The sequence below is a fragment of the Copadichromis virginalis genome, linkage group LG5 (genome assembly GCF_057382275.1).
Source record: "Copadichromis virginalis isolate Kocher_CV1m ecotype Utaka linkage group LG5, C_Virginalis_male_GT1.1, whole genome shotgun sequence".
In the NCBI taxonomy this organism is placed as follows: Eukaryota; Metazoa; Chordata; class Actinopteri; order Cichliformes; family Cichlidae; genus Copadichromis; species Copadichromis virginalis.
In genome coordinates, this window is record NC_140622.1 from 19156237 (window position 1) to 19180249 (window position 24013).

Consider the following 24013-nt stretch of genomic DNA (forward strand, 5'->3'; position numbering starts at 1 on the left):
GTCTCTTGAGTCGGGGGGGAGTTATTGAGACTGTTTGTCTCTCTGGGCTCTTAGCAACACTGCCGGCATTACTCACCAGATTTCTCATAGGCAATAAAGAGGTCATGGGGAGGATTTCCTACTCTGCAATTGGTTGGAGTTGCCATGGCGCTCGCACAGTTTTCTGATTTTTTTTCTTTGCAGACACAATGTGAGACAGACCGCCCTTTCATCACAGTAAATATTTTTTTTCTGTCCTTTCAATGTGGCTGTGTGAGCAACTGTTGTGAAGATGCTGTGAGCAATCCGAGACGCAGTTTTATTGTTGATGTTATGTCTTGTTTATTCGTAGAAAATGATACATTTTCACTTTAAACGAGGGAACGAGTGAGTGTCTCGTGCTTTTCTCGCAGACCAGTGTTACTCATTGAACGCAATGAAGTCCATAAACACAACTGACCAGAAAGTGCACGTTCCCGTCATCGTATTACGTCTTACTGAGTGTATAGTGACAGCTAATCCAACACACATGTTAAATGGAAAAAACAAAAAACAAAACAGCTTTGATTTTTCTCAAGGATCATATAATACAAAAGTTTGCACAATCCTGCATTCAGAGACACACAAACACAAACCTGCTCTCGAGGGTACAGGTTCCCACACTAGCTTTTCCATTAATGTGGTCAGTGATTACTTACGATGAATTGGTGCTCTTGAGGTTAGGGTGGCTTGTAAATGCCCTGTGCTTCACACCTTTTGGTACCTGCTGCCCCCTGATGGTGGAGCACTAGCATCGCATCCAGCGTTTCTTCTTGCTCAGTGGATAGCCTCTCTCTGCTTTCAGCTGCTCATTCACTCGCCAGTAGTCGTCTCCCTTGAATATGTATATTTTGCCATTGGTCCAGGTGAAGGCTGCATGAGGAGCGGGTGGCACTCCAGTGAAGAGCATGCTGAGCGGCTTGGGGTAGAAAGTTAGGTCGTTGTATTTCAGCTCATCCCACTGCCAGTGCTCTGATCCCTACACAGGGTGACGGAAATAAAAAAAACAAATGAGGCAATGAGGAATAGAAGGTGTGGATGTAGATGCATGTTTAAGTGCTTCTCTTCATAGCTACCTTAATGAAGACAAGCTTTTTGTTCTTCTTCAGATACAGGGCTGCATCGATATTAGGGGGAATCCTTTTCAGCTCTTTGGGGTAGCCGTAGTCCAGAACAAAACTGGTATACCTCCACACTTTATTGCCTGTGACCAGAAAGAGCACAAACCTTTTACGCTGACTATTCCGACCCAGAGAGCGGTGGGTAACTGAAGTGTAGCTTGACTGGACTAAAATTACCTTTTAAGAAATATGTCTTGTTGGTTCGCTGAGAGTACACAGCAGCATTTAGGTTTCCTGGGAGGCCGCTCCACAGTCTGTCAATTCTTATAGGTGGGTTGTGTCCCAGGTCAGAGATAGTCCACACATAATCACCACTAAAAGCAAAGGTTTTCTCCCAGGGACCTGATTGAACAAATAATAACAGCCATTCATGAGAAACGATCTGAATAACAAGATCTATTAACCCTTTTAACTCATGGTGACTTTGTAATCTTGGTATATTGAAGTTTCATTCTTTAAACTAATTTCGATGGCCTAATGTAAAGTTAGCTGGTCTAGCAAACACTGATCGATAACTTACCTAATATAATCGCATCCAGTGTTGCTGTGCAGGGATCAGGGATGTTCTCAGTCCCCTGGCTGCTCACTGTGGGAACCAGACTGTCTGGAGTTGTGGGACTGGCTAACGTGCTTATGATGCGTTTGCCTTAAACAGATAAGTTAAACATTTTAGGACGATTGCATGTTTTCTTATATGCAATCAGAGCCCAGAATCATCACCCTTAAACTGACAAATGTTGTATATGTGCAACATCGACAGCCCAGGTCCAGTAACAGCACCAATCATGTTGCAGGACCCCCTCGACACACTCACCGTATAGTGCCTGGATGCCATTCACGTCATCTGAGTGCAGCCTGAAGTTGACACGGTAACCAGAGTAGACCGGTGCCATCAGAGCGCTTCTGAACTGAGAGTGACCCAGGCCGAGAGCATGGCCAATTTCATGAGCAGCTACAATACGCAGATTAGTGCCATAATATGTTCCCTCAGTCCAGAACTCATCCTCATCAAAGTGGACAATACCCGATTCTGGTGACTCAGCATGGGCCAGTACATGACCTGCACCCAGAGCAAATAAACAGTCACAGTCCCAGCAACCCAGTCACAGACGACCTAGTGACACATGCATTTATAAACAAGACTTACCACGGCCATCAAATGGGACAGAGCAGAATCCATCTTTCTTATGGAAGGAGATCTTTATGTCGGCTCTGCCATAATCGACCTCTCTGAAGGTCAAAGCCGCCACATCGCTCCAGTACTTGAAGGCAGAACGGACGGCGTTCCTGACGTCTGACTTGATCATGTCAGGAGTGTAGTTGTAGATGCGATAGGTTAAGCTCCTTTTCCTCCAGCGGCCTAAAAGAGAAGAACATTTTGTTTCTAAGTCATCATAATGAAATCGAAATCAAGACTTTATGTACTTTATGCGTGGAGAGTTGGGTGGTTGAAAATGCATTTTGTCAGCTCCTCAAGTAGAGTGGATGAATTTGAAACTGCATGGAAAAGCCTGTTTCAGGAGTGTGTTTAAACTAACGTCATAGCTGTTGCCTTTAAAGATCCAGCTTTTTAATGCTAATCTGCAGCTGTAACAAGTTAACAAACGAGTACTAAATCATACTATACCCGGTCATGACAGCTTGTCTTGTGTAATATACATATATTCTTAACTGTAAAGCCTCAGGATACTAGAAACACTGATGTCTTGCTGCTCGTGGTTTTATGAAACTAAAAAAACTAAACAAACCAAAATAATCAGGAAATTGTGACACTGGCTGGGTATTTTGTATAACAGTTGCAAGTAAATGTTAAAACCACCGATGTACACAATTTGCTTCTCACCCATCACTCTGTACTTGTGAAATTTCTTGTTGAAAGGATCCTCCAAACCACAGCGGGGCTGGTTCATCACTTCCAGTGTGGCTTCATCTAACTCTCCAGTAGGTGGCAGATCATTCACTCTCTGGAAGACACTGATGAATACAAGGAAATCAAATATCTGTAAAGTAATGGAAAAAAAACACTCCACCCCACATCCTGTGTAGGGAGTATCGCTCTAACAGATCCTGATCTAACAGCAGATGTTACTGGAAGTGTGTTCTCTGTAGAAATAGCAATAATCTACTTTACCTGAGGCCTTCAATGACCTCCTCTAGGTAACGAGGGTCCAATGTATCGATGGGCTCATTCAGGTAGCCGTACTGCCTCAAATAAGCCTGTGCATGTGTGAGAAAACAACAAAGCTGTCATGTGCGACCACGATAAATCAACTAATTTGGCAGGAAAATAAAGAGACATCTATAAACACATCATAAGGACGCTCTGATTAGATAAAGTAAAAAGGTCTGCTTTTAGAGAAGTTTTCAAACAAGTCACAAAACGACCTGCCATCTTACCGTTGCTTCACTGAACTCCGTCCATGGTACCACTGCGCAAAATACTCCTTTGAGGCTGAACACCGGCAGCAGCAGCACCAGCAGCAGTCCTTTGTGCTCCATAATCATCCTCAGATTTAGATTTCACAGCCGGTGCTCCGGAGACGTGCTCAGCGGAGTCCCACAGCAGACTCTTTGTTCTCTTGGCGCTCCAGCGGTTTTTAACTCGTCCGGCGCATGAGTCAGCCCCGCAGCTGTGATGATCCACCTCTGAAGAATGAGGATTACAAGAGCAGCCAGTTGACCTACTATCAACATGTCTGCTGTTAAATTGTACAGCTGTCAGGGAAGACCGAAAGCCCCCCCCCCCCGCCTGCATGCTCTACACATAAGATGTAGTAAATGTTACAGTAGTGTGGGTTTAGTTTGGTCTTTTTATGAGCTGGTGGAGAGAGGGCCTTCTTCCTGAACATAGCAACACTGATATATCACTATCCAGGATTACAGCAGAGTTGTTCATTCCTTAACACATGACTGGAGTTCAGGTATGGGCCTAAACCACAGGATTTGCCCTGCCCTCTGTTTTCACATTCCTGTCACCCCCACACCTGTATTACCTGGAACAGATATCTTTAATACACAAACAGATAAAAGCTTTAGTATTTCCATTTGTGGAACAGTATTCTTAGTGGACCTGCATTTTATTTTATTTTTTTCCCCATTTTTTAAAAATGTTGTTTTGCGATTCTCCTTATTGTCTTTAATTTCACAAATAAGAAAAAATATACTGTCACAGCTGCGGCGGCAGTCGTGTGGGGTTGAAGGGAAAGGGACCCAATCGGGGGCACTGACGATGCAATGAGTGAGCTTTATTTACATGAGGTGATAATACAGACAGAGCAGAGATGGGACAGACGGGAACTAAGAACAAACCTAAACTGGGACAATCTAACAAACAAATCTGAATCCGTAACTGACAGGAAAACATACAGGGTGGAACACGGGATGACACGACACAGGAAGAAACACGGAGGAAACAGACGGACCAGTAACAAGCAGAAGAAAACACAGGGCTTGTATACACACAGGAGCAATCAGGGAATGGGAGACAGGAAGGAAACAAAGCCGGGAGAAATCAGAACTGACAAGACAAGGGGAAGCAAAACCAGACACACTACACACAGGACAGGGACCATCAAAGTAAAACAGCAAATACAACAGGTATGAACAAACACGAGCTTAACACAAGACATCAGACATGGCAACAGGGAGGGAACACAGAGACGTGGGAGCAGCAAAGGCACAGAGACACAGAACAAAAGGAGCTCAAAAATACAAAACAAATATCAAACGTCAGAACAAGAAAATCCTAACAAGAATTAACCTGAAACATAAGATAATAATCAAAACCACTGAGTCCACAGACTCAGCACCATGACATTTACAATAAAATGCTCTGAGTGTTCAAGTAAGGCAGAAAGGTGCGATATAAAAACCAGTCCTCATGATCAAGTCCTCATGTTTAGTTTTGCCTTTGGTTTCGATTTCTTCTGCTGCATGTGTATCTTTTTCAGGTTTTTTTGTACAACTCCACTTCAAACTACAGAACTTGAGATTGTGTATAAAATGTAAATAAAAACATATTGCAATGATTTGGAAATCTCAGAAATCCATATTTTACCTACAATAGAACTTAGAAAACAAATCAAACGGTTAAAATAAGACATTTATGATTTCAAGAAAACATGAGCTCATTTTTAATTTGATGGCAGACACACATCTCAAAAAAGAGGGACTGTCTAGCTGATAACAAGGTTCTTGACCTCCATCAAAAGCCTACATCTCTGATGGTAAAAGGGTCCATTAGTTCCTTTGGAATTGACAGATTACATCTGGAAATCTGGAAAGACACCGTCAATGCTGAAAGCCATGTACAGGATTTAGAGCAACATGTGCTCATTTATTCATATGATGTCTTTTTCAGGAAGCTAATGCTAAACAACATACTGCATTACTATTAAAACAGTATGGCTTCATAATAGTAGAGTCTGGGTGCTGGCCTGCATGCAGTGCAAACCTTTCATCAACTGCAAACATCTGGAGCACCATGAAATGAAAACCATGACCAAGAAGACTCAGAACTGTCGAGCAGCTAAAATTCAAATCAGCTGTGTGAATGGGACAACATTTCTCTCCCAAAAGTCGGGAAGCCGGTGTTGTGCCAAAAAGTGATTGTCTGCCAAAAACTGATTTCCGGTATTTGCCAAAAAGCGATTGCTCATATTTAAAGTGCTATCGTCCCTATAAGTAACTTGTTGGGCTATAATATGTTAAACATATGTCAAATGCATCCCTTATGGATGACATAAAGTCATCTTGAGCCACAAACAACATTCGTGTAACAAGATAGAAGCCGCAATCAGTTTTTGGCAGTGACTTTTATATAACCTTTATTTATGCAGTAAAAAAAAATCTCATTAACATTAAAAATGGATTTTGTAAGAGTAAGTTGCCCAACAGGACAGCAGAAACGGCAGCAAATATTACAATAGTTCTGTAAAAATATTTTAAGTGAGGATAAAGGACCGGATTGGTTATAATGTAAGTACAAGTTGTAAAGATACTTAAAAAAAAGAAAAATTTTTAATTCTTTATGTAACCCCTTTGTATCCCCTGTTCACCGAAGTCTATTTACGAACATACGTAAAGATATTACACATAAAAAAATACACAGAAACATCAGTTTTTGGCAGACAATCACTTTTTTGGCACAAAACCGGTATGCCAGATGGCCAGTCCAGCAAGTCATACCTTTTGACGAGCTTAGCTCATTTTGAAGATTTCCTGATTTCGTTCAACCCTGCTTTGGCATCTAATGAAAAAATTGCAGATGATGGAAGGCTGAGATTGTATTTTGATGTGTATTCTTGAAAATGTCTGCGATATGATTGGAATAGAGCGCTGTGTACTGAAGTGGCATAAATGTACAGGAGCATTAAAGGCAGTAAAACAGCTGGTCTCAAGATGTGAGTGCATGGTTGGCATCGTATAGCCTCACAGGTACCACACAGGCAGTCTGTTACACCAGCAGAGGAGTCTGAATCCACATTTTTTTATTAGGTTATAGTAATAACTTTTATAACGTGATGTGTCTTTGCTCATAATTATTCAGTTCTAGCACTGATTTACATAGTAGTACTAAGCTAAGAAGAATGACTTATGTCTCAGCTGTCCAGGTTCATGGTAGGCGCGAGAGCCTGAAAAGTTAACAGGACTTCTTCAGTTCTTTTAGTTCTTAAAAAAAAAAACTCTTTCTCATCATATCAATGACCGAGAAGACAGATGGTGTGAAACAGGAGTGAAAGAGGTTATCAATGTCCAATGTGAACAACCATCATTGAACAGAGGCGGTGACTTACACCAGCTTTAGCCACCTAAAATGCAGTCTTGAGATCTCTTCCCAGGATCTTCAATGAACACTCACACTATTCCTTAGGTGACCTCACATGGCAGAGTGGGGCAAGGTCTCACAGGGGGTTTCACCCTTAACCCCTGGTGATGGTAATGACCCACGCCTTTTTTCCACAACTTGGCTCATATGAGGACCCTCAGGATTACTTCCAAAACCCCACTAGGGTTTAAATACGTTGTTCTTTCTCCACTATTTGTTTTTAGAAATGAAGAAGCATCTTCAATGAGAGGTGAAACATCTTTTCTTAATATTTGTCTTTTTATAAAACTTTACAAAGAAAACAACTGTATTGCAGACTTCAGTTATGTTAATCTCGCATCATACTGGCAAAATATTACCATTTACCATCAATGTGACAGTTCTGCGTGTTTGCTGACCTTGCAGTAAACCTCAGGCGTCAGCTTTGTGCTTCCTGCCATTTGCATTTGTCATTGTTGTGAAAGTTAGTTATGTAATTAAAAGGGAAAAAGGAACAAAAGGAGGGAAGAGTAAGACTAGTATGTACAAAGTGTTCTTTTTTTGAGATCGGGCTGCTTTTGAAATCATAAGACACACACACACACACACACACACACACACACACACACACACACGTAAGTATCTAAAGCAAACAGAGCAGAGCTACGTGACTGACAGGAGGAGTTGTGTGTACCAGCTGGACTGAAAGTTGCTGAAATCCATCTGTAACAACAGCCATCTGTCATCATGGTGTAATTATTCCTTGTACATTAATTTGAGAAAAAAAAAAAAAAAAAAAAAAAAAAAAGTGTGAAAGGCCAAAATCAGGAAAAGCTGAATAACCAGACATAGGCCAGTGTAAAGTCCAAGTCTTTATTCATTGTAAGCAGTTAAATACATTTCATGATTCTCACACTTTCAAATATAATCCACCTGTTAATAAGACTTAAGAGCAGTGCATCGGCATATTTTCATAATGTTGTAAAAAAATAAAACCTGCAGTTTCTCCAGTTCTTCAAACAAATGCTAAAATGACTAACCGTTACATTTTACTGGTCCTACATATTATTCTCCCGTCCTCTCTCTGAGTGTAAGGAGTCAGCACTCACTTCTCAACAGTATATTTTTTCTGGCCTCTCCTTACCACACAGGGACCTCTGCTGCGCTGTAGCGTTGTCCTGTACACAGCTGGAACTTCACACTATAGTTTTGTATTTCATATCTCCTCTGAAAGAGCAGCATGATTAGTCAGAGGCCACAGTCCACCACTGATGCGCTAACCTAAGCCAAACATCAGGTAGATTTTCTTTGAATAGCTCTAAGTTCATCTTCAGTGTTATAAATATGGATTATAAAAAATAAATGCTTCATCATTATAAACCACAGAGCTTCAGAGTCAAACTGAACCACAGTTTTGCTTAAGAATAAAAGACAGTGACTAATAAATGGAGATAACCAGACAATTTAATTTGGCTGTTCACAGCCTTGAGCTTCATCCCATGTGTGTACCGCTGCAAATCTCCCAGGCAACAAAATGAATACATTTTTAAGGCTGTTTGTCAAAAATATTTCAAAATGTAGTGCTACTCCTGGTTGATCCTACATTTGCTGAGTCCATGACACAAATGTAATTAAAAAAGACAAAAAGAGCCCACTCTGAGATGACTCTGTTTAAGCTCTAAGTCTTTTGATTTCTGTACTTCAACCGCTGAGCCTATTCTTCGTCGTCATCCTCGCTGATCTTCACCTTCACTCTGTGCCAGGCGTTACTCAGCAAGCCCCTCACATTCCAGATCGGACCGAATGTGTCCGGCTGCGTGTTGTAACTGTTGTCCACTGCCTTGCAAATGAGCTCCAGCTCTTGGGCCTCTGGAGGAAGAGGAACCGTTATCTCCCACAGCTTCCATGCCCAAGCTCGTCCTAGTGGGGGAGAAGTTTGATCTCCTTCCTTGTTGCTGCTCTTCAACTTGGCCTCCTTCCACGTCTTCCCTCCGTCCACAGAAACATCGACGCGTATCACCTCTCTGCCCCCGCCGCTCCAAGCGTAGCCCTTCACAGTCAGCATTTCTTCGCTGCGATCGATCACGGAGCCTTCTGCAGGTGTGGTAATGGCAGATTGAACAGGCAGCTCTTGGATGGCTGGAGCAGATTTGTAGTCCACTGTGTCCCAGTCTATTCCAGGGGCGAAACCTTTGTAATCTTTCTGCTGCCAGTGGCTGCTGCTCTCCTGTGCACTGACTACTATTTTACCCAGCCACTTCACGTTGCGTGTGCCCACTACACCTGGTACAACCACACGAATGGGGAAGCCATGGTCGGCTGGAATATCCTTGCCGTTCATTTCATAGGCCAGCAGCACATCACCCTCCTCGCTAACTGCCTTATTTATAGGGATTGAAGCACCGTACGCACTCCCTGTTATTTCTTTATCCAGTCCTTCAAACTGAACGTGGCGAGCCCACTGGGCTACATCTGGCCTGTAACCTGCAGCCAGCAGGACATCCCTGAGCTTGGCGCCGCTCCATGTCGCATTACCAATGGCACCAAAGCCCCAGTTCAGTCCCTTAACCTGCCGGATCTTATTCATCTCACTACGGCGGTTTCCTGCACACTGCAGGGTAGCTGTGATGGTGTGTTTGGGGAATCGAGTCTTCAACTCTTCTAAAGACAGTGTGAGCACTCCTCTGGGTAGCCCCTCCACATGTAGGCGATATAAATCGGGGTCCACCTGAGGAACCGGGAGGTGGTTTCTTTTGAAGAAGAAAGCAGTGGGCGTGATGTAGCTGTCAGCGAGGATTTCAGGCGGAGGTTCAGCATTGAAGGGCTTGAGGCTGTTGGTGCGCAGGGCAGGGTGACGCTCAGGGTCAGAAGAGTAGGGGTCTGATGATTTAAAAGTAGATTGCTTCTTCAGGTCTTCCGCTTTCAGCTCACCAATCTTGCATCAACCACAAACACAAAGATTTTATTAGACCAAAACTGCAACTGAACTTCTCTTCAGCTCAAGAAGCTAATAAAAACATCAGCCACACATTTTTTCCTCAGTGACCACTTGAGGGAGTGCCAGCATTCAGCTTACAGCCATGAGGTTTTCCTCAGTATATAGTGTGCAGCAGACCTTTTCATATGTGTCTGCATTGAACAGAAGGGCAAGATGAACAGCATACATTTAAAAAGTTAATTTAAGGATAAATTCAAGCGATGTGCTGCGAAAGCTCATCAACCTCTGTTGCAATTTTTCAAAAATATCTAATGAACAGCATCTACTGTTTTATTATTATGTCAGCTTTTCTTTTGAGTGAGAACCTTATTAAAAGAAAGAGCTCTGCAAGCTTAGCAGTGGGTATGTCTGTGTTGATGTCAAATGAAAGGCTCACACATGTGTTGAGGTCTGCAGTTTGGTTTAAGTGCAAATTTCCACACAGCTATACTTTGTAATATCCCGTTTGACACAACTATTTCCACCCATAAGAAAGTTTTTTTTCCTGGTAAATTTCTATGAATAGCAGTGTTGCTAAAGCTTTTACACCCACGCTCCCCTTTAGCTAACTTACTACAGGGGTGATTATGTTAAACTCTAACCAAGCTCAGTGGTTACACCTGATCTTTTAATACTGAATAACAAACCCCAGTGCAGTACATTTTAACTCCTTAGTATGTAACAGCGCTTTAGTTAAATCAACAGAAACAAGCGGGTTTCTCACCTTATACTCAGAGAGGATTTCCAGCACATGCTCCTGATTGTGTACTGCATAAAGCGACCAGAAGGGCTCAATGGCACCACCTGCTGCCATCATGATTTTCTCCCCACCAGGGTGTATGGAAACAAACTCGGTAATGTCATAGACACCGCCTTGGTAGGTGACCCAAACGCCATCTTTCAGGGAGCGATGCCTTGTAACTTCCTCCTGGCTGATGATAGGAAGCGGGGAGCTCTTCTCTATAGCCTGCACAGAAAGAGGCATCAGGCATCAGTTTCTATCAAAATAGCAATAAACTAATGGTCATGCACAGACCTATATACTCCCTACTTATATTAAAAACACCAAAAAGTTCCCTGGGATGTCAAAAGAAGAAAATATATGAGCTTTCAACTTTTCAAATTTGAAGCGCTACTGCTGCTTACTACCTTAACATAAAACCGTGTGGCCTTTTTTATTTGACTAGATAAACAACCAGTAAGCAGCTCCTTGAGAGTTAGCACTGACTGCTTGCATACGAGCCTCATTAGGTACAGCCTAATTCCTGGAAAGACATCAGTTGACATTTAACTGTTAAAGTTAGAAAATGTCAGACTTGGCAGTTTGAGAAAATTATGCTGTCGGTGCTGTTAATTTGGTTGTACTGTTGAGAAAGGGTTTCTGTAACGACCGTGGACTTTGCAGGGCAGTGCTCTGTTTTTGCTTGACAAACTCTGAAGGTACAAAATCTGCTGATAAAGATTTTTGCTGAGACGGTGCAATTTTAAATTTTCATTTGCTGCTGTGGTTAAAAACATATGTAGTTAGCATAATTTAGCAAATTATGGCAAAAAAAAAAAAAGTGCATTAAACTTTAAAAAGAAAGTAAAAATGGACAGATATTGTCCGTTTGTAACCTTGTGACGGTGTAGACCATATGCTAGTACAGCCCCTGTGCCAGCCAGCAGTCCTGCCAGGACGTGTCTCCAGCTGGCACTGAAGCCATATTGGTGAAACCTCTGGTCATTGCTGCTGCTGCAGAGACGAACTGCACACGATGCAACTACAGGTGCCACCTGATTTCTGAGAACATTTTAAAAATGGAAATATAACTTTGACATATATATACACACACAGCAAAACCTACTAGTAAAATTCTAATGAGAATGAAAGTGAATGTTTGGTATGACCACCTTCATTCTTAAACACAGTCTGACTCTCTTAGGCAGCTTTCTTGTCATTTCATTAACTAGTCTTCAGAAGGCTAGGCTTCTTGAAGGACATTTAAAGCGCTTCTTTGGAAGATGGCTGCTCTTTGTTCGGTTCTCTGTCATAATGATCCCACACTGGGTCAGTAAAGTTGAGGTCTGAGCTCCAGGATGGCCAATCCATGACTGATGCATGCTTTTACTGCACTGGCAATGTGTTTGGGTTAAGCTGAAAAATGTTCTTGTCAATCAGACACTTTCCAGGTTTAAGGCACTTCTGCATTTTCTTTACTTTTTATTCACTGGAAGCTACAGCCATCATTTGTTTACAGATTATGCCTGTGACAGAAAGAAGAAGTGCACAATGCAAGACAAAAAAAACAAAAAACTAAGACATCCTGTAGTTGTCAGTTTTCTGTCAGTTTTAAATGTTCACCAGGAAAAACCTGGAATATATGTTGCTAATTGCTACTGTAGCACCAAAATAAAGTGCAAGCTTTTAGATTTATTGTACACTAAAAACGTAACCTAAAAACTCGTAACACTAAATTAATTTGCAGGTACACAGTCTGTTAACCAGAAAAAGTTGTCTTAGTGGAGCTCAGCTACTGAGCTACATCACAAGTAAAAATGAAGTAAATTATATGAAATAAACATTAGAAATACGTTGTTATAATAATGTACCTGTCAATGCTGAGCGGGCCAATTGGATTCAGCCTGTGGCAGCGTCTGAGGAGCAGCATTGCATTGACGTTCTGACAAAGAAAGAGAAATAAAAAAATAAAAATAAAAATAAAAAAGCACATGAGCATCATCTGGTAGCTGATCATTATTTTTCCATCCACACTTTGTTAGCAGATAAATGTACTTCTGAAAATGTCAGTAATGTGAAACATTTCAACAGAGTTCCCAATTTTTACTTGTATAATTCAATGTTGTTGCACTCCTCGAGAAACTCCAAACTGTGTGTACACTTACAGCCAATGGGTTTTGAGTAAATGACAAACAGAACTTTAAAATGTTTCCACTTCTAATCAACTGACCAACAAGCTGTTACTTCATCCTTCAAAAAATAATAGCCAACCAGCTGAGGGGGAGTGAGCAGGGAGGAGGGGAACGAGGAGGCCAAGGGTTCAATTCACTCTTGTATGTTGTCCAGCAAACAATAAAAACTGAGGAATAGAAGATTGACTAACCCGAGAATCGAGAACAATACCATACTAAACTAGAACTACCAACCAAAAACTCATTTACAGACCACTGATAAACCAGAAGATATCACATGACATAGCTGTGCTTTATCAGGTGATTACACATATCTTATCACAACAGCCATAAACATTACTTTGACTTATCTGACAGCTTTTAAAGAAGCAGCACAGTTACAGTCACTGAGGAAATTCAGATTTTCAAAGACTTTCAAGAATGATGTCATTAACTCCTGAATCTAACCACTTTCTTTTTTTTAACAGAAAGCGTTGTGCAACCACCGAGTCATGTGTTCACAAAGCTGAACAGAAGTAATGCCATGACCTCAGTCTGTCTCACTCAGAATGACAACTGAAAATTTCACTTTTTAGCAGAAACATCACCAAATCTAACCTTTCGGAGATGTTACAACTGAGCATATCACCATAAACACAACTGTATTGGTATTAAAATAACAACAGGGCTACAGAAAAACATCTGTGTGTGTGTCTAACCTGTAGAGTTAAGCTTACCTTATATTTTATCATATAAAGTATTGGGACCAAACTTGGTACAACGCTCTGCACGATTCTGCACTGTTGATTTCAACTACAAACCTGATTTGGACAGACTGTATTTAAAAGATGACACAGCTTTTACAGTGGTTCTGGTTTTAAATGTGGATGTATACTAGCAATCATGATTCTTGGCAACATATTACTTTATGAATGGGTGTAAGACGAGCGACATGCAGCAGTATTGTTACAAGTATGCTAACATGTGACAAAAGCACAATGATGCGGTTTTTGTTGGCACCCACAGCGATAAGAAAAAGATAAATAGATATAGAAAATAAATACATAAAACCTTGATTTATGATTTGTATTTATGATTTACTCCAACTTGAAAAACAGATTTTTGTTCATCAAAAGGCTTGAAATAACAAGAAAATGCATAAAATCCTGTTAAATAAGGTATCACAGACTCTTTGTGTCTGAATGGTGATAGATGGTGAAATATCCATATGAATTTATGGGTAGAAGTTCATAGGCCACGATGCAGGGTCTCACACTATACGGCCTGATACGACCTGAGTGCTCAAACTGTGCATTCATAACATGAAGCTTATCATACAAAATCTGTCTCTCGCTCTCCCTCTCTCTGTCTTTCACTCACTCACACAGGCACACACACCACCACCGTCAACTTTGCTAAATTACTAATGAAAAACATTGACCAGGCAGCTGTGATTGAGCAGCAATGTCCATCCAGCTCTTTTCATGGTTGTTGTAGTTGTGATAATTTTGTGAGGCCACATTGAAAAGCCTCGGATACGGAAGCGTATCAATATAATATCACGTTATTACAATATACAGAATTATCACGTTCGTACAATATAAATATTATATAGGCTACATCGCAGCTCCAGTCACGCTTCCATCAATGTCTTTCTCGTCTTTTCCCAGAGTAACAGCCAAACAGGAGGATCTATTGGCTAGCACTGCTTAGCCTTGCACGCATTCTTATTTTAAACTTAACCCATATGGAAAAGAAATAGTAAAAACTTATGCGATTACTCATGAAAGTGGCCACTTTCATGAGTAAATTATATAAGGCTTACATGATTTACTCATGAAAGTGGCCATTTTCTCATTACTTTCATACATTTTAGTAAGTATCCAAAACATATAAGTTTCATTATATAATTTTTCAAGGGATCTTATATCCATTTTCACTCTTATATGCTTTTCATACAAGTTTCACACAAGACAGATACAAACTTTATAAGATTTATATATATCTTTTCCATATGGGTTAATCTGGAATTCATTGCAAACTGTTTGTGCGGGATATGAATGACAAGATTTTGTTTTTCTACAAGAGTTAGTAAAAAAACATCTCCAGTGTGATCGAATCTTCTTGCCAAACATCCACAGCTTTGCAGTGTATACAGCACTATAATGACCAGAGCTAATTCTTTTGAAAACCTTATATCTTTCCACAGGTCTCAACTTCATCGGACATCGCCTAGACAGAGCTGGATGAGGCCAGCGCAAAAAGCAGCCTAACCGACTAAGATGATGGATCCATGGGGTCAGGAAAGCCAGAAGCAGGGCTGGAGAGGTACCTTTCATGTCCATTCACTGGAGGTGTGGCTCTATTGCATGGTGTTCCTCACATCAAGAAGCTGTTGATCAAAATCAATACAGCTCTTCCTGCATCTGGAGCTTGTGAAGGACTTCTCAGTCATGCAGGACTCCTGTTCACTGATAAACAGTGACAGCTTCACAGCAAGAACCTTGAGAGCAAACTGCTGCTGAAGCTTACCATCACCTCACTGAGTGAAGAAATGGCACATTTTTGCTAAATATGCAGAAATAGATGCACACCCATACAACTTATGGTAAACTGAGCTGCCTTGTATGTACATATGATGAAGATACCTCGTTCTAATGTTTTCTCTGAGGCTGCTGTGCCATTTGGAGCAAAAATGAATATAAAGTTTACAGCATATCTTGTCACTGGAAATTGTTTGCACTGTTTATATATTTATATTATTTACTGTAGGTATTGGTGAAAAAAGCTTGTTTGAAAAATGTTGTGAAAATCTGAAATCTTGAAATTAGAATTGTTGTGCCTTATTTTGTTGATTTTTACATATATTCCTTTTGAAAATACTAAAATTTGTATATTTATTTATTGTTTGTCTGATAGCATTTATTTATAAAAATCAGACATTTCAAACAGTTACTCGCTACTTGCGTAGTCTTTTCACCAAGTACTTTTTTACTCTTACTCGAGTAACTTTTTTGAAGACTACTTTTCACTTTTACTTGAGTAATAATATTTTAAAGTAATGCTACTCTTGCTTGAGTACAATTTTTGGATACTCGACCCACCTCTGAAATTCAACCACAATCAGTAACCACAACCACAGACACAACTTCCCCCAGCACAGCCTGCCAGGGCAGAGCTCAGTCGCAGCTCTGAATGGTGAAAGGACGAATGAATAAATGTATGTTACAGCCTTACCAACTGATCTAATCAGTCACCATCAGCATTTATATCATCCAGTAGATGGAATTTTAAAAAGAAAGGGATAGGATAAACGCCAATCACCCATGTTATGAGTGTTAACATTGCGTAATTTGTCCAGCCTTGGCTTGGATTTTACCATCTTTGGTAAAATCTTTGGAAAGCAACAACAACAACTGATCCCAGCAAGGTCGGGCAGAGCATAAAGGAGTAAATAACAACACACAAATGTTATGTAAATATGTGCCTCGAAGAAAAAAAAATATTGGCCAATATATTGGAATACTGAATTTACAAATCAACAAAATCTGCAAAATCCCATATTTGGTCGGGTTCAACATTTTTTGTAAAGTGCTAAATCACCTTGTTTCTGTAGTATCTGCTAGTATCTGCATGGTGTTCCTCAAAACTAACACTATGGACAGGACATACTTACACTTCATATGTTACACTTCATAAAGTAAATTACATGTATTAGCAGACTTATATAAAATGTATGAAACTAAAATGAAAACAATATAAAATCCTGCATTTCAGAAAAAGTAAACTAAAAGGACAATATGTACTTTCAAAACAACCAAGACAGAAATAAAATACAGAGGAATGTCCTTTTTAGTTTGGTCAAACCTGGCAAAACAACCAGCATGGACAACATCATCATAATAATAATACCAAAAAAGGAGTATGAGGGCACAGAAGCTCCAGGTCCCTGCTGGTTCACGCTGAGTACACATTAGCTAAACCGGTTAGAGGCTTCTGATGACAAGCGAGGGAAAAATCTATTAAAAATCTTCACTGACTATTTTATATTAACCACAGCGAACCAAGGCGGCAATAATCCTAACGAATTCAACACAAGCACGGTTTTAATTTAAATTTTATTTTATTTTTTTAAAAATGGCAGCACTTCAATGTCTACGTAACAAACATGCCGGCGTTGCGCTTCATCACCATCCTCACGGCTAACCTAGCTAACATTTCAGTTAGCAAGCATGCTTCTTGTAGCCCTTCCTCACCCAACTTGTAAATAAGTCTTCATGAACAGAAGAAATCAGTTTTCTCCCGCTTTTTGGTCCAAACCGCAGCGCACTCACCTCTCTTGTGTTTCTGTGTGCAGTGTTCTGCGTTGCTCAAGATGCCCGAAGGACAGCTACCCTGTGGATCTCTGAACTTACCCCCACACACACACAGTGAACGAGGAACGTTCAAGAAAGCTACTACTTCATCCACGTAATGACAGCACAGGGCACGCTTCATCCGCCGAAATAATTAATAATAAAACTAAATTTTGAATATTCTGTCTTAAAAATAAAACAACTTCACTACTAACTGTCCAGCAGTGACTTTAACACGCTCAGCTCTAGTTAAATGACCAGATAATCCTGAACGCACCTGATTGACAGGTTAAATACTAACTGGTATGCAAAATACAGCTTGTCCTCCACACCAAAAATTGAGATAGAGCAAGAGAACAGAAAACACAGAGACCACACCCTGAACAAATGCACAAATGTAGAAGCCACGAAAAGCCTTCATGCGCTGCTAAAACGAGCAAATATAATGAATGGGAACAGCCTCACTTTCACAGAGACAAGAAAGCTCTGAAGGAGCTGCTAATGTTCCAGACACAAGACTAACTGAATGTATTGTTTCTTCAATCAGCACAGCAGTTTTCCGCTTTGTTCATGTAACCGAGGACAAGGGATGAGTAAACGGGGCAAAGAAATAAATTGATCATTTATTTATTACATGAGTTAGACATACAAATTCCCAGTCATTTCCAGACAGGACTTACAACACATCCTGCTGATATCCCAGAGCACATGAGACTTACCACACAAACTGTGCGAAAATAACAACACTGCAACCCGTCACACCCCGCTTAGCGACACTGCAATCGTGGCACACACCAGAGGTGTGGACTCGAGTCACATGACTTGGACTCGAGTCATTAATTTTATGACTTTAGACTTGACTTGAAAAAATGTTCTAAGACTTGTGACTTGACTTGGACTTTTACACCAATGACTTGGGACTTGAATTGGACTTGAACCGGTTTACTTGAAAAGACTTGATATTTTACCCCAAATATAAAATTTAACATGCATATTATATAGAGATTGAAAATGTGACGTCATTCACGGGTAGAACCGCAAAGGATTCTGGGAACTCGTGGCAAGCGGTACTAGCGCACGCAGGCTTTCAATTGAAATCAGTTATACAGCGATAAAAAGAAACACAAAAATGGCAAGAAGCCGTTGTATTATTAACTGCAATAGCCGGTCGCATGACAGCCACGGGAAGCCGACGGGTAAAGAGATCGGTTGTTATCGGATTACGTCGTTGAAGAGAAATTGTTCAAGCCATGTTTCCGAAGTAACAAAGACGCGATGGATGGCCTGGATCGCAGCCATTCAAAGATCAAATATAACGTCCCAGAACACTCCAGCTCACAGGTTAGTCTGCTCCAAGCATTTACACGAAGGTCAGTGTTTTTTAGTAGTTAATACGTCATTTTCATAACATAATTAGTGATATAGGTTACAAGCAAGTCTGGCGCTGAACAGAAATTGTCGCGCTATGCTCCTTTATTTATTGTGCATAAATAGTGAATTGTCCTGACACAATATTGCGTTTCGCTTCTGTTATTATGGTACATTGACAAAAACACATACTTTTATTCACAGGATAAAACAGGTTTTTTGTATCACTAATTGCCCAGTACGATTACAGCATACAATATTATTGTCACTGCTACATTTCTGTGATGGGTACCAGAAATTATTTCCACTACTAATTAATTACCGTTGAGCTCAAAGGTCCTATTAATAAACGGTTAACGAATGTGTATTTATGACGACAATTTGTGAGACTGGTAAACTTATGATACGTACGATGGTCTTTACTTTCTACACGGTGCATTTCAAGGTCCTGCACCCATCCGTCGGTAAACTGTACCTGGGCTTGTTGCAGTGACCTGAAGTTACTAAACTTCATGAGTGTATGCACTCACTCCAAGAACCGTATGATTATAAATATGCATATAAATATGCTAAGATGAGATAGCTGACTTCATCTAACTAGCAAATGTTGTCCAGGCTACGTTGGTGATACAGTTTTTTTTAATGTGTATGATATTTTTGTCATGCGATTTTAACATGCAGCTTATCTCAGAACTGTCGGTGAAAATTATTCTTGGAGCTAGGTTTAATTGAGCTGCATTTTAAAGAGGTGCAATTTCACAATTTGTGTATATTTTCTAAGTTCACTATTTTGTCATGTGTTGAGAAAAACACAGATTTTAAAATTACATGGTCTAATATTTACATTTAGCATAACTGCAACATTATTTTTTCTTTTTTTTTTTTAAAGACTCGAAAGGACTTGAAATTCAAAGTTTCAGACTTGAGACTCGACTCTGACTTGCCTGACATTACTTGAGACTTGACTTGAGACTTGAGGATAAAGACTTGAGACTTACTTGAGACTTGCAAAACAATGACTTGGTCCCACCTCTGGCACACACCGCAAACAATTCGGGTCTCAGCGCAGCTGGGAATCAGTGCTATGCATGGCCTGCGATCTGGGAGATAAAGGGAAGTGGCACAAACAATTAAAAAACAAAAAGGGGGATTAGTCCGCCCTTACACAACTTACTCTCAATCAATAACCGCCTTTACGGCTGGACGGACTAACCAAAACAAAATTACAAATCAATCAAAAGAACGAAAAAAGGACGAAAAAAGGACAGCAGAGACAGCACAGCTGAAAAACAAACAACATTATCAATTAAAATATTACCCAATAAAATATAAATTTTATGAAACCATTCAAAATCATGAAGCTAAAACAAACACTCAATATACCTACAATATTGATCAGTTTCCCTGCGCGCAGTCGATCTAGGGCTTGATCAATTCTTCTATTAAAATTCGTGGTCACACCAGAGGCGGAGCCAGACATTTGAAACACCCGGGGCTTAGCCCTAAAGGGTAGTATGCATGTGGGATTTTTTTTTTTTTTTTTTGGGGGGGGGGGGGTTAGAAATGACCGAAAGATTAATTGGCTTTGTTTTGAGTTTTGTTCAAAAAAGAATGACTTCATATAGGGAAAAATATATATCACATGTGCAGGACACCTTAAACTAGTTTTTTAATTAAGCAGCAAGGCAGAACAAAGTCTGGCTGTATCAAGACACGAGGACTAAACCCCAATTCAACCAGACCCAGAACTGATCCTGAATTAAAACAGGACTACAACAGTTCAAAATCAGGGCTACTTGGGACTTAACCAAGACAGAACCAGAATCAGAACTAGATGATAGTAGCACTAAAAATCATCATAGACCTGCACTACACTTATTTTTTTAAATCTACCAAAGTACAATATTTAGATTGAGAAAAGTTTATATAATTATTTAGCCTTGTTGTGCAAACAAGCTGCATAACTTAATAAATACAGAATTTGAAAAATAACAAACCTAAAAAGAAACACTAGGTACGAGATACATGAGGACCTATGATACGGTGATACTTGTGGTAAACGACCATTTGACTAACATGTGTGTCTACCTGCTCTTGTTCATCTCTGTTCTGTTCCCATTCTCCTCTCCCTCTCTCTCTCCCTCTCTGTTCCTCTCTCTCCCTCTTTGTGCTGACAATCATCAAATCTACAGTTGAAACCAGATATTTACGAACTCTTCAGATCAAAACACTTTTTTTTTAAATTGTAACATCAAATCAGACTAAATGTTTATTTTTTTAGATTGATAAATATAAAAAACATATTTGTTAACTTTAAGAGTAAAGAGAGAAACTATCTGTATTTCTTAATTGTAAATGGCACCAAATTGTATTCAAACTTGAGCCACACTTATGGAGCTCCACAATTCTTTTCCTGGTGTTTTGGTTGATATGTCTTGATTTTCCCATTTCAAAGAAACAGGCTCTGTGTTTTGCCTTATATGCATCCGCAGCTGTGCCACCAATTTACTCACATGGACTCTACTAACCAATCAGAAGCTTCTTCAGCTCAGAATGGAATCGTCTGGAGTTTTCTTATTAATTAACAATAAACTTAGTGTATATGTACTCCTAAATTTGATGAAAGTGATAAAAATAAAAGCTCTGTCTCTTTTTATTCTGACATTTAACTAATTCAAAATATATTTCAATATTTATCTAAAACAAAAGTTTACTCTAAATTGATGTTGTACAGTAAAAATGTTTTACGTTTTCTCCCTAAAGTGTATGTAAATATCTGGTTACAAATGTGAATATCCTGCTGTGTACTGAAATCCCTCTTGTTTTGCATAGAAATATACTGAACACCATACAAAGCATAATATATAAAATAACATTTACCTGAGTTTTTTCTTTGAAAGAACCCTCTAATGTCCATTCTTATATTTCAGTGCATTACTGAAACCGATTTAGTCGGGGAGGGTAAGAACTGAAAATATGAAATAAACACACGTAAGCTAAGACTCTCTAAAAAAAAAAATAGCATTTGTTCGGCTTTTCATTCCGCCATTTGTTGATTCACTTGAAGAGCGAGTAATGTAATATTGGTCAAGTGATCAGTTTGATATCAATCTTTCGTGATGCACAGTCATATTTACATTATTTGTACGGTACGAATGATTTGCTTTGGTACCTGGTCAAACTTAAGCTCTCCTAGTATGGCTGGCTCCGTTTCTCCAACAGCGCGCTCACAGGCGGCAGCTGCCCTGCCCCCTCGCTCAGTCGCTTAGTGCCTGAGCTTGGATCATAAATGGCCTGTATTTGTATAGCGCTTTACTAGTCCCTAAGGACCCCAAAGCACTTTACATATCCAGTCATCCACCCATTCACACACTGGTGATGGCAAGCTACATTGTAGCCACAGCCACCCTGGGGCGCACTGACAGAGGCGAGGCTGCCGGACACTGGCGCCACCGGGCCCCCTGACCACCACCAGTAGGCAGCGGGTGAAGTGTCTTGAATCATACCAATATCAGGGGGGATTCACGCACAGTCGTAAATTCCCACAGTGTGCACTATGTGCTTCGAATATTGTGTGTACTTTTTGTTTTATACAGTTGTCAGCCAGGCATCCAACTATGAAAAAGTTACACTCCAAAAGACCCCGGGCTTCTGACAAAAAGACCCGGGCTTAAGCCCAGTAAGCCACCCCCACGCTCCGCCCCTGGGTCACACTAAAAAAGTCCAATGACACATTAAAAATAGACACATGCAATAGCAAATGATCCAAACAAAGATGGCAAAAGTCTCTTACCGACAGTATACCCACTCGCACCTGAGTGAATTAATTGCCTCTGGTTTTTTCCACAGAAGAGCGCTGACTTCACCCCACACACCCACTACCTTTTCTCAGCTCTTCAGCCAATCACCTGGCAGAAGGCAACAAACTGCCAGGTGACACTTGTTACACTCACTAGTCTTTATGCATGGTAAACTTGCAGAAATGGTGGCTGCCGCCTTACTCTACACTTTTGCAGATGTTCTGCTAAAAATTTATATCTGGTCGTTTGATTAATCATCACAGTGGAAAGGAAAAACTCCTTTTTAACAGGAACAAACATTTAATAGAAGCGGGCACAGGGAGGGGGTGAGGGGAGGAAGAGAGCACAAAAGACCTTGTACTTTCTTTTCAAATGCAAGGAATTTGAAGTGAATCCCAAAATTTGGACCAGTAGCATGACATTTATCCATCTGCATTCATATTTGTAGAGGTTGTGATAGCTCTGACAGGTTGGCAACACGGTTACAATACCTTCTCAAATTAGTGCAGATATTATTATGATTGAGCATTATTGCTCCCAGACACATAGATCCTTATCCATTCGCTTCCACTTATCCTTTTCAGGGCGAGATATGCCCTGACACACAGAGACAGACAACCATTGGGCAATTTGGATTAATCAGTTAACCTATTCCCACAAACTGCATGTCTTTGGACGGTGGGAGGAAGCCAGAGTACCTGGAGGGAACCCACACAAACACAGGGAGAACGTGCAATGGAAATGGAATTGAACTCAGAAACGTTTTTATTCTGTGCATCTCAGCAGGAAGAGGTGAATGAAACTGCAAAATGAAGACAAAATGCCTTTTTTATGATGGCATGGCAACCTGTTTTCTCTTTTAATCCCATCTTTTCAGTTTCATTTTGAGGTCACGCCCGCAGTTTCACTTTCCTTTACACATTCAAATGGAAAACCCTGCAGTGACTCACATTTTGGAAGAACTTAGCAGTGTGCCCACATTGGTCCACTCTTGTGTTTGATGTGTCAGAGTGTTGCCCCTTTCCTTTGTTTAAACTTGGCCAATATGTGAGCTTTGCCATGTTTGAGTAATCCAGTCAAAACTGGTCTGAGGACAGGGTTGCTATGTCAACAGCAGATTTAGTGGACTGCCCTATCTTTATTTTGGCAATCTCCTGGTACATTTGTGAATGTGTGTGTGATTGGGTGGATGACTGAATATAGTGTAAAGCGCTTTGGGGTCCATAGGGACTAAGTAAAGCGCTATACAAATACAGGCCATTTACATTTGCACACATAGTCTTCTTGTAAATCAAAATATATATTTTCGTATCCAAGTAGTGATACATTGCCTTTTCTTTTGTTTCTTCATGTTGTTGCTAGGTAGCCCGTGAAACAGGTACTCATGTTGTGTATTTTAACATTTCACAGACAAAACCTGGTTAATGACAGATTCCACATGGAAAGAGAGCCACCAGGTTACATTCAAACTTTACACACACCTTATATAAATATTTAAGAGCTACTTATGTAATACTAACAGTCTGCCAGTGGTGTGTAGGTTGTTGCAATTCGGTGGAATGTACTAATTTACAAGAGTTGTAAAGATCCCTGTAGGGTTCAGTTCAGGTGAAAAAATTGAATGGATTATGTTCTTATTGCTGTGGAGTTCATATAGATTTTCAACAGCTTATAGA

General features: G+C 40.2%; 2 protein-coding genes across 5 annotated transcripts; both read right to left on the minus strand.

The window, feature by feature from the left end:
• Window positions 1-286: 286 nt before the first annotated feature.
• On the minus strand, window positions 287-3794 carry mmp19 (matrix metallopeptidase 19). The gene is made up of 9 exons (XM_085456442.1): window positions 3537-3794; window positions 3271-3356; window positions 2983-3113; window positions 2287-2499; window positions 1954-2199; window positions 1660-1785; window positions 1317-1481; window positions 1095-1222; window positions 287-997 (listed from the first exon to the last, which is right to left on the minus strand). The coding sequence occupies exons 1-9, from the start codon at window positions 3642-3644 to the stop codon at window positions 767-769; spliced, it is 1434 nt and encodes a 477-aa protein (XP_085312568.1). The 5' UTR covers window positions 3645-3794; the 3' UTR covers window positions 287-766.
• A 4010-nt stretch (window positions 3795-7804) lies between these two features.
• On the minus strand, window positions 7805-19555 carry suox (sulfite oxidase). 4 transcript variants are annotated; one of them, XM_085456450.1, is made up of 5 exons: window positions 19536-19555; window positions 12515-12585; window positions 11540-11705; window positions 10647-10889; window positions 7805-9880 (listed from the first exon to the last, which is right to left on the minus strand). In XM_085456450.1, the coding sequence occupies exons 2-5, from the start codon at window positions 12571-12573 to the stop codon at window positions 8660-8662; spliced, it is 1689 nt and encodes a 562-aa protein (XP_085312576.1). In that variant the 5' UTR covers window positions 12574-12585; window positions 19536-19555; the 3' UTR covers window positions 7805-8659. The 4 variants fall into 4 exon arrangements, with proteins under 4 accessions (XP_085312576.1, XP_085312575.1, XP_085312577.1 ...); XM_085456449.1 differs by lacking the exon at window positions 19536-19555 and adding an exon at window positions 17149-17476; XM_085456451.1 differs by lacking the exon at window positions 19536-19555 and adding an exon at window positions 12809-12856.
• Between the last annotated feature and the right edge of the window lie 4458 nt (window positions 19556-24013).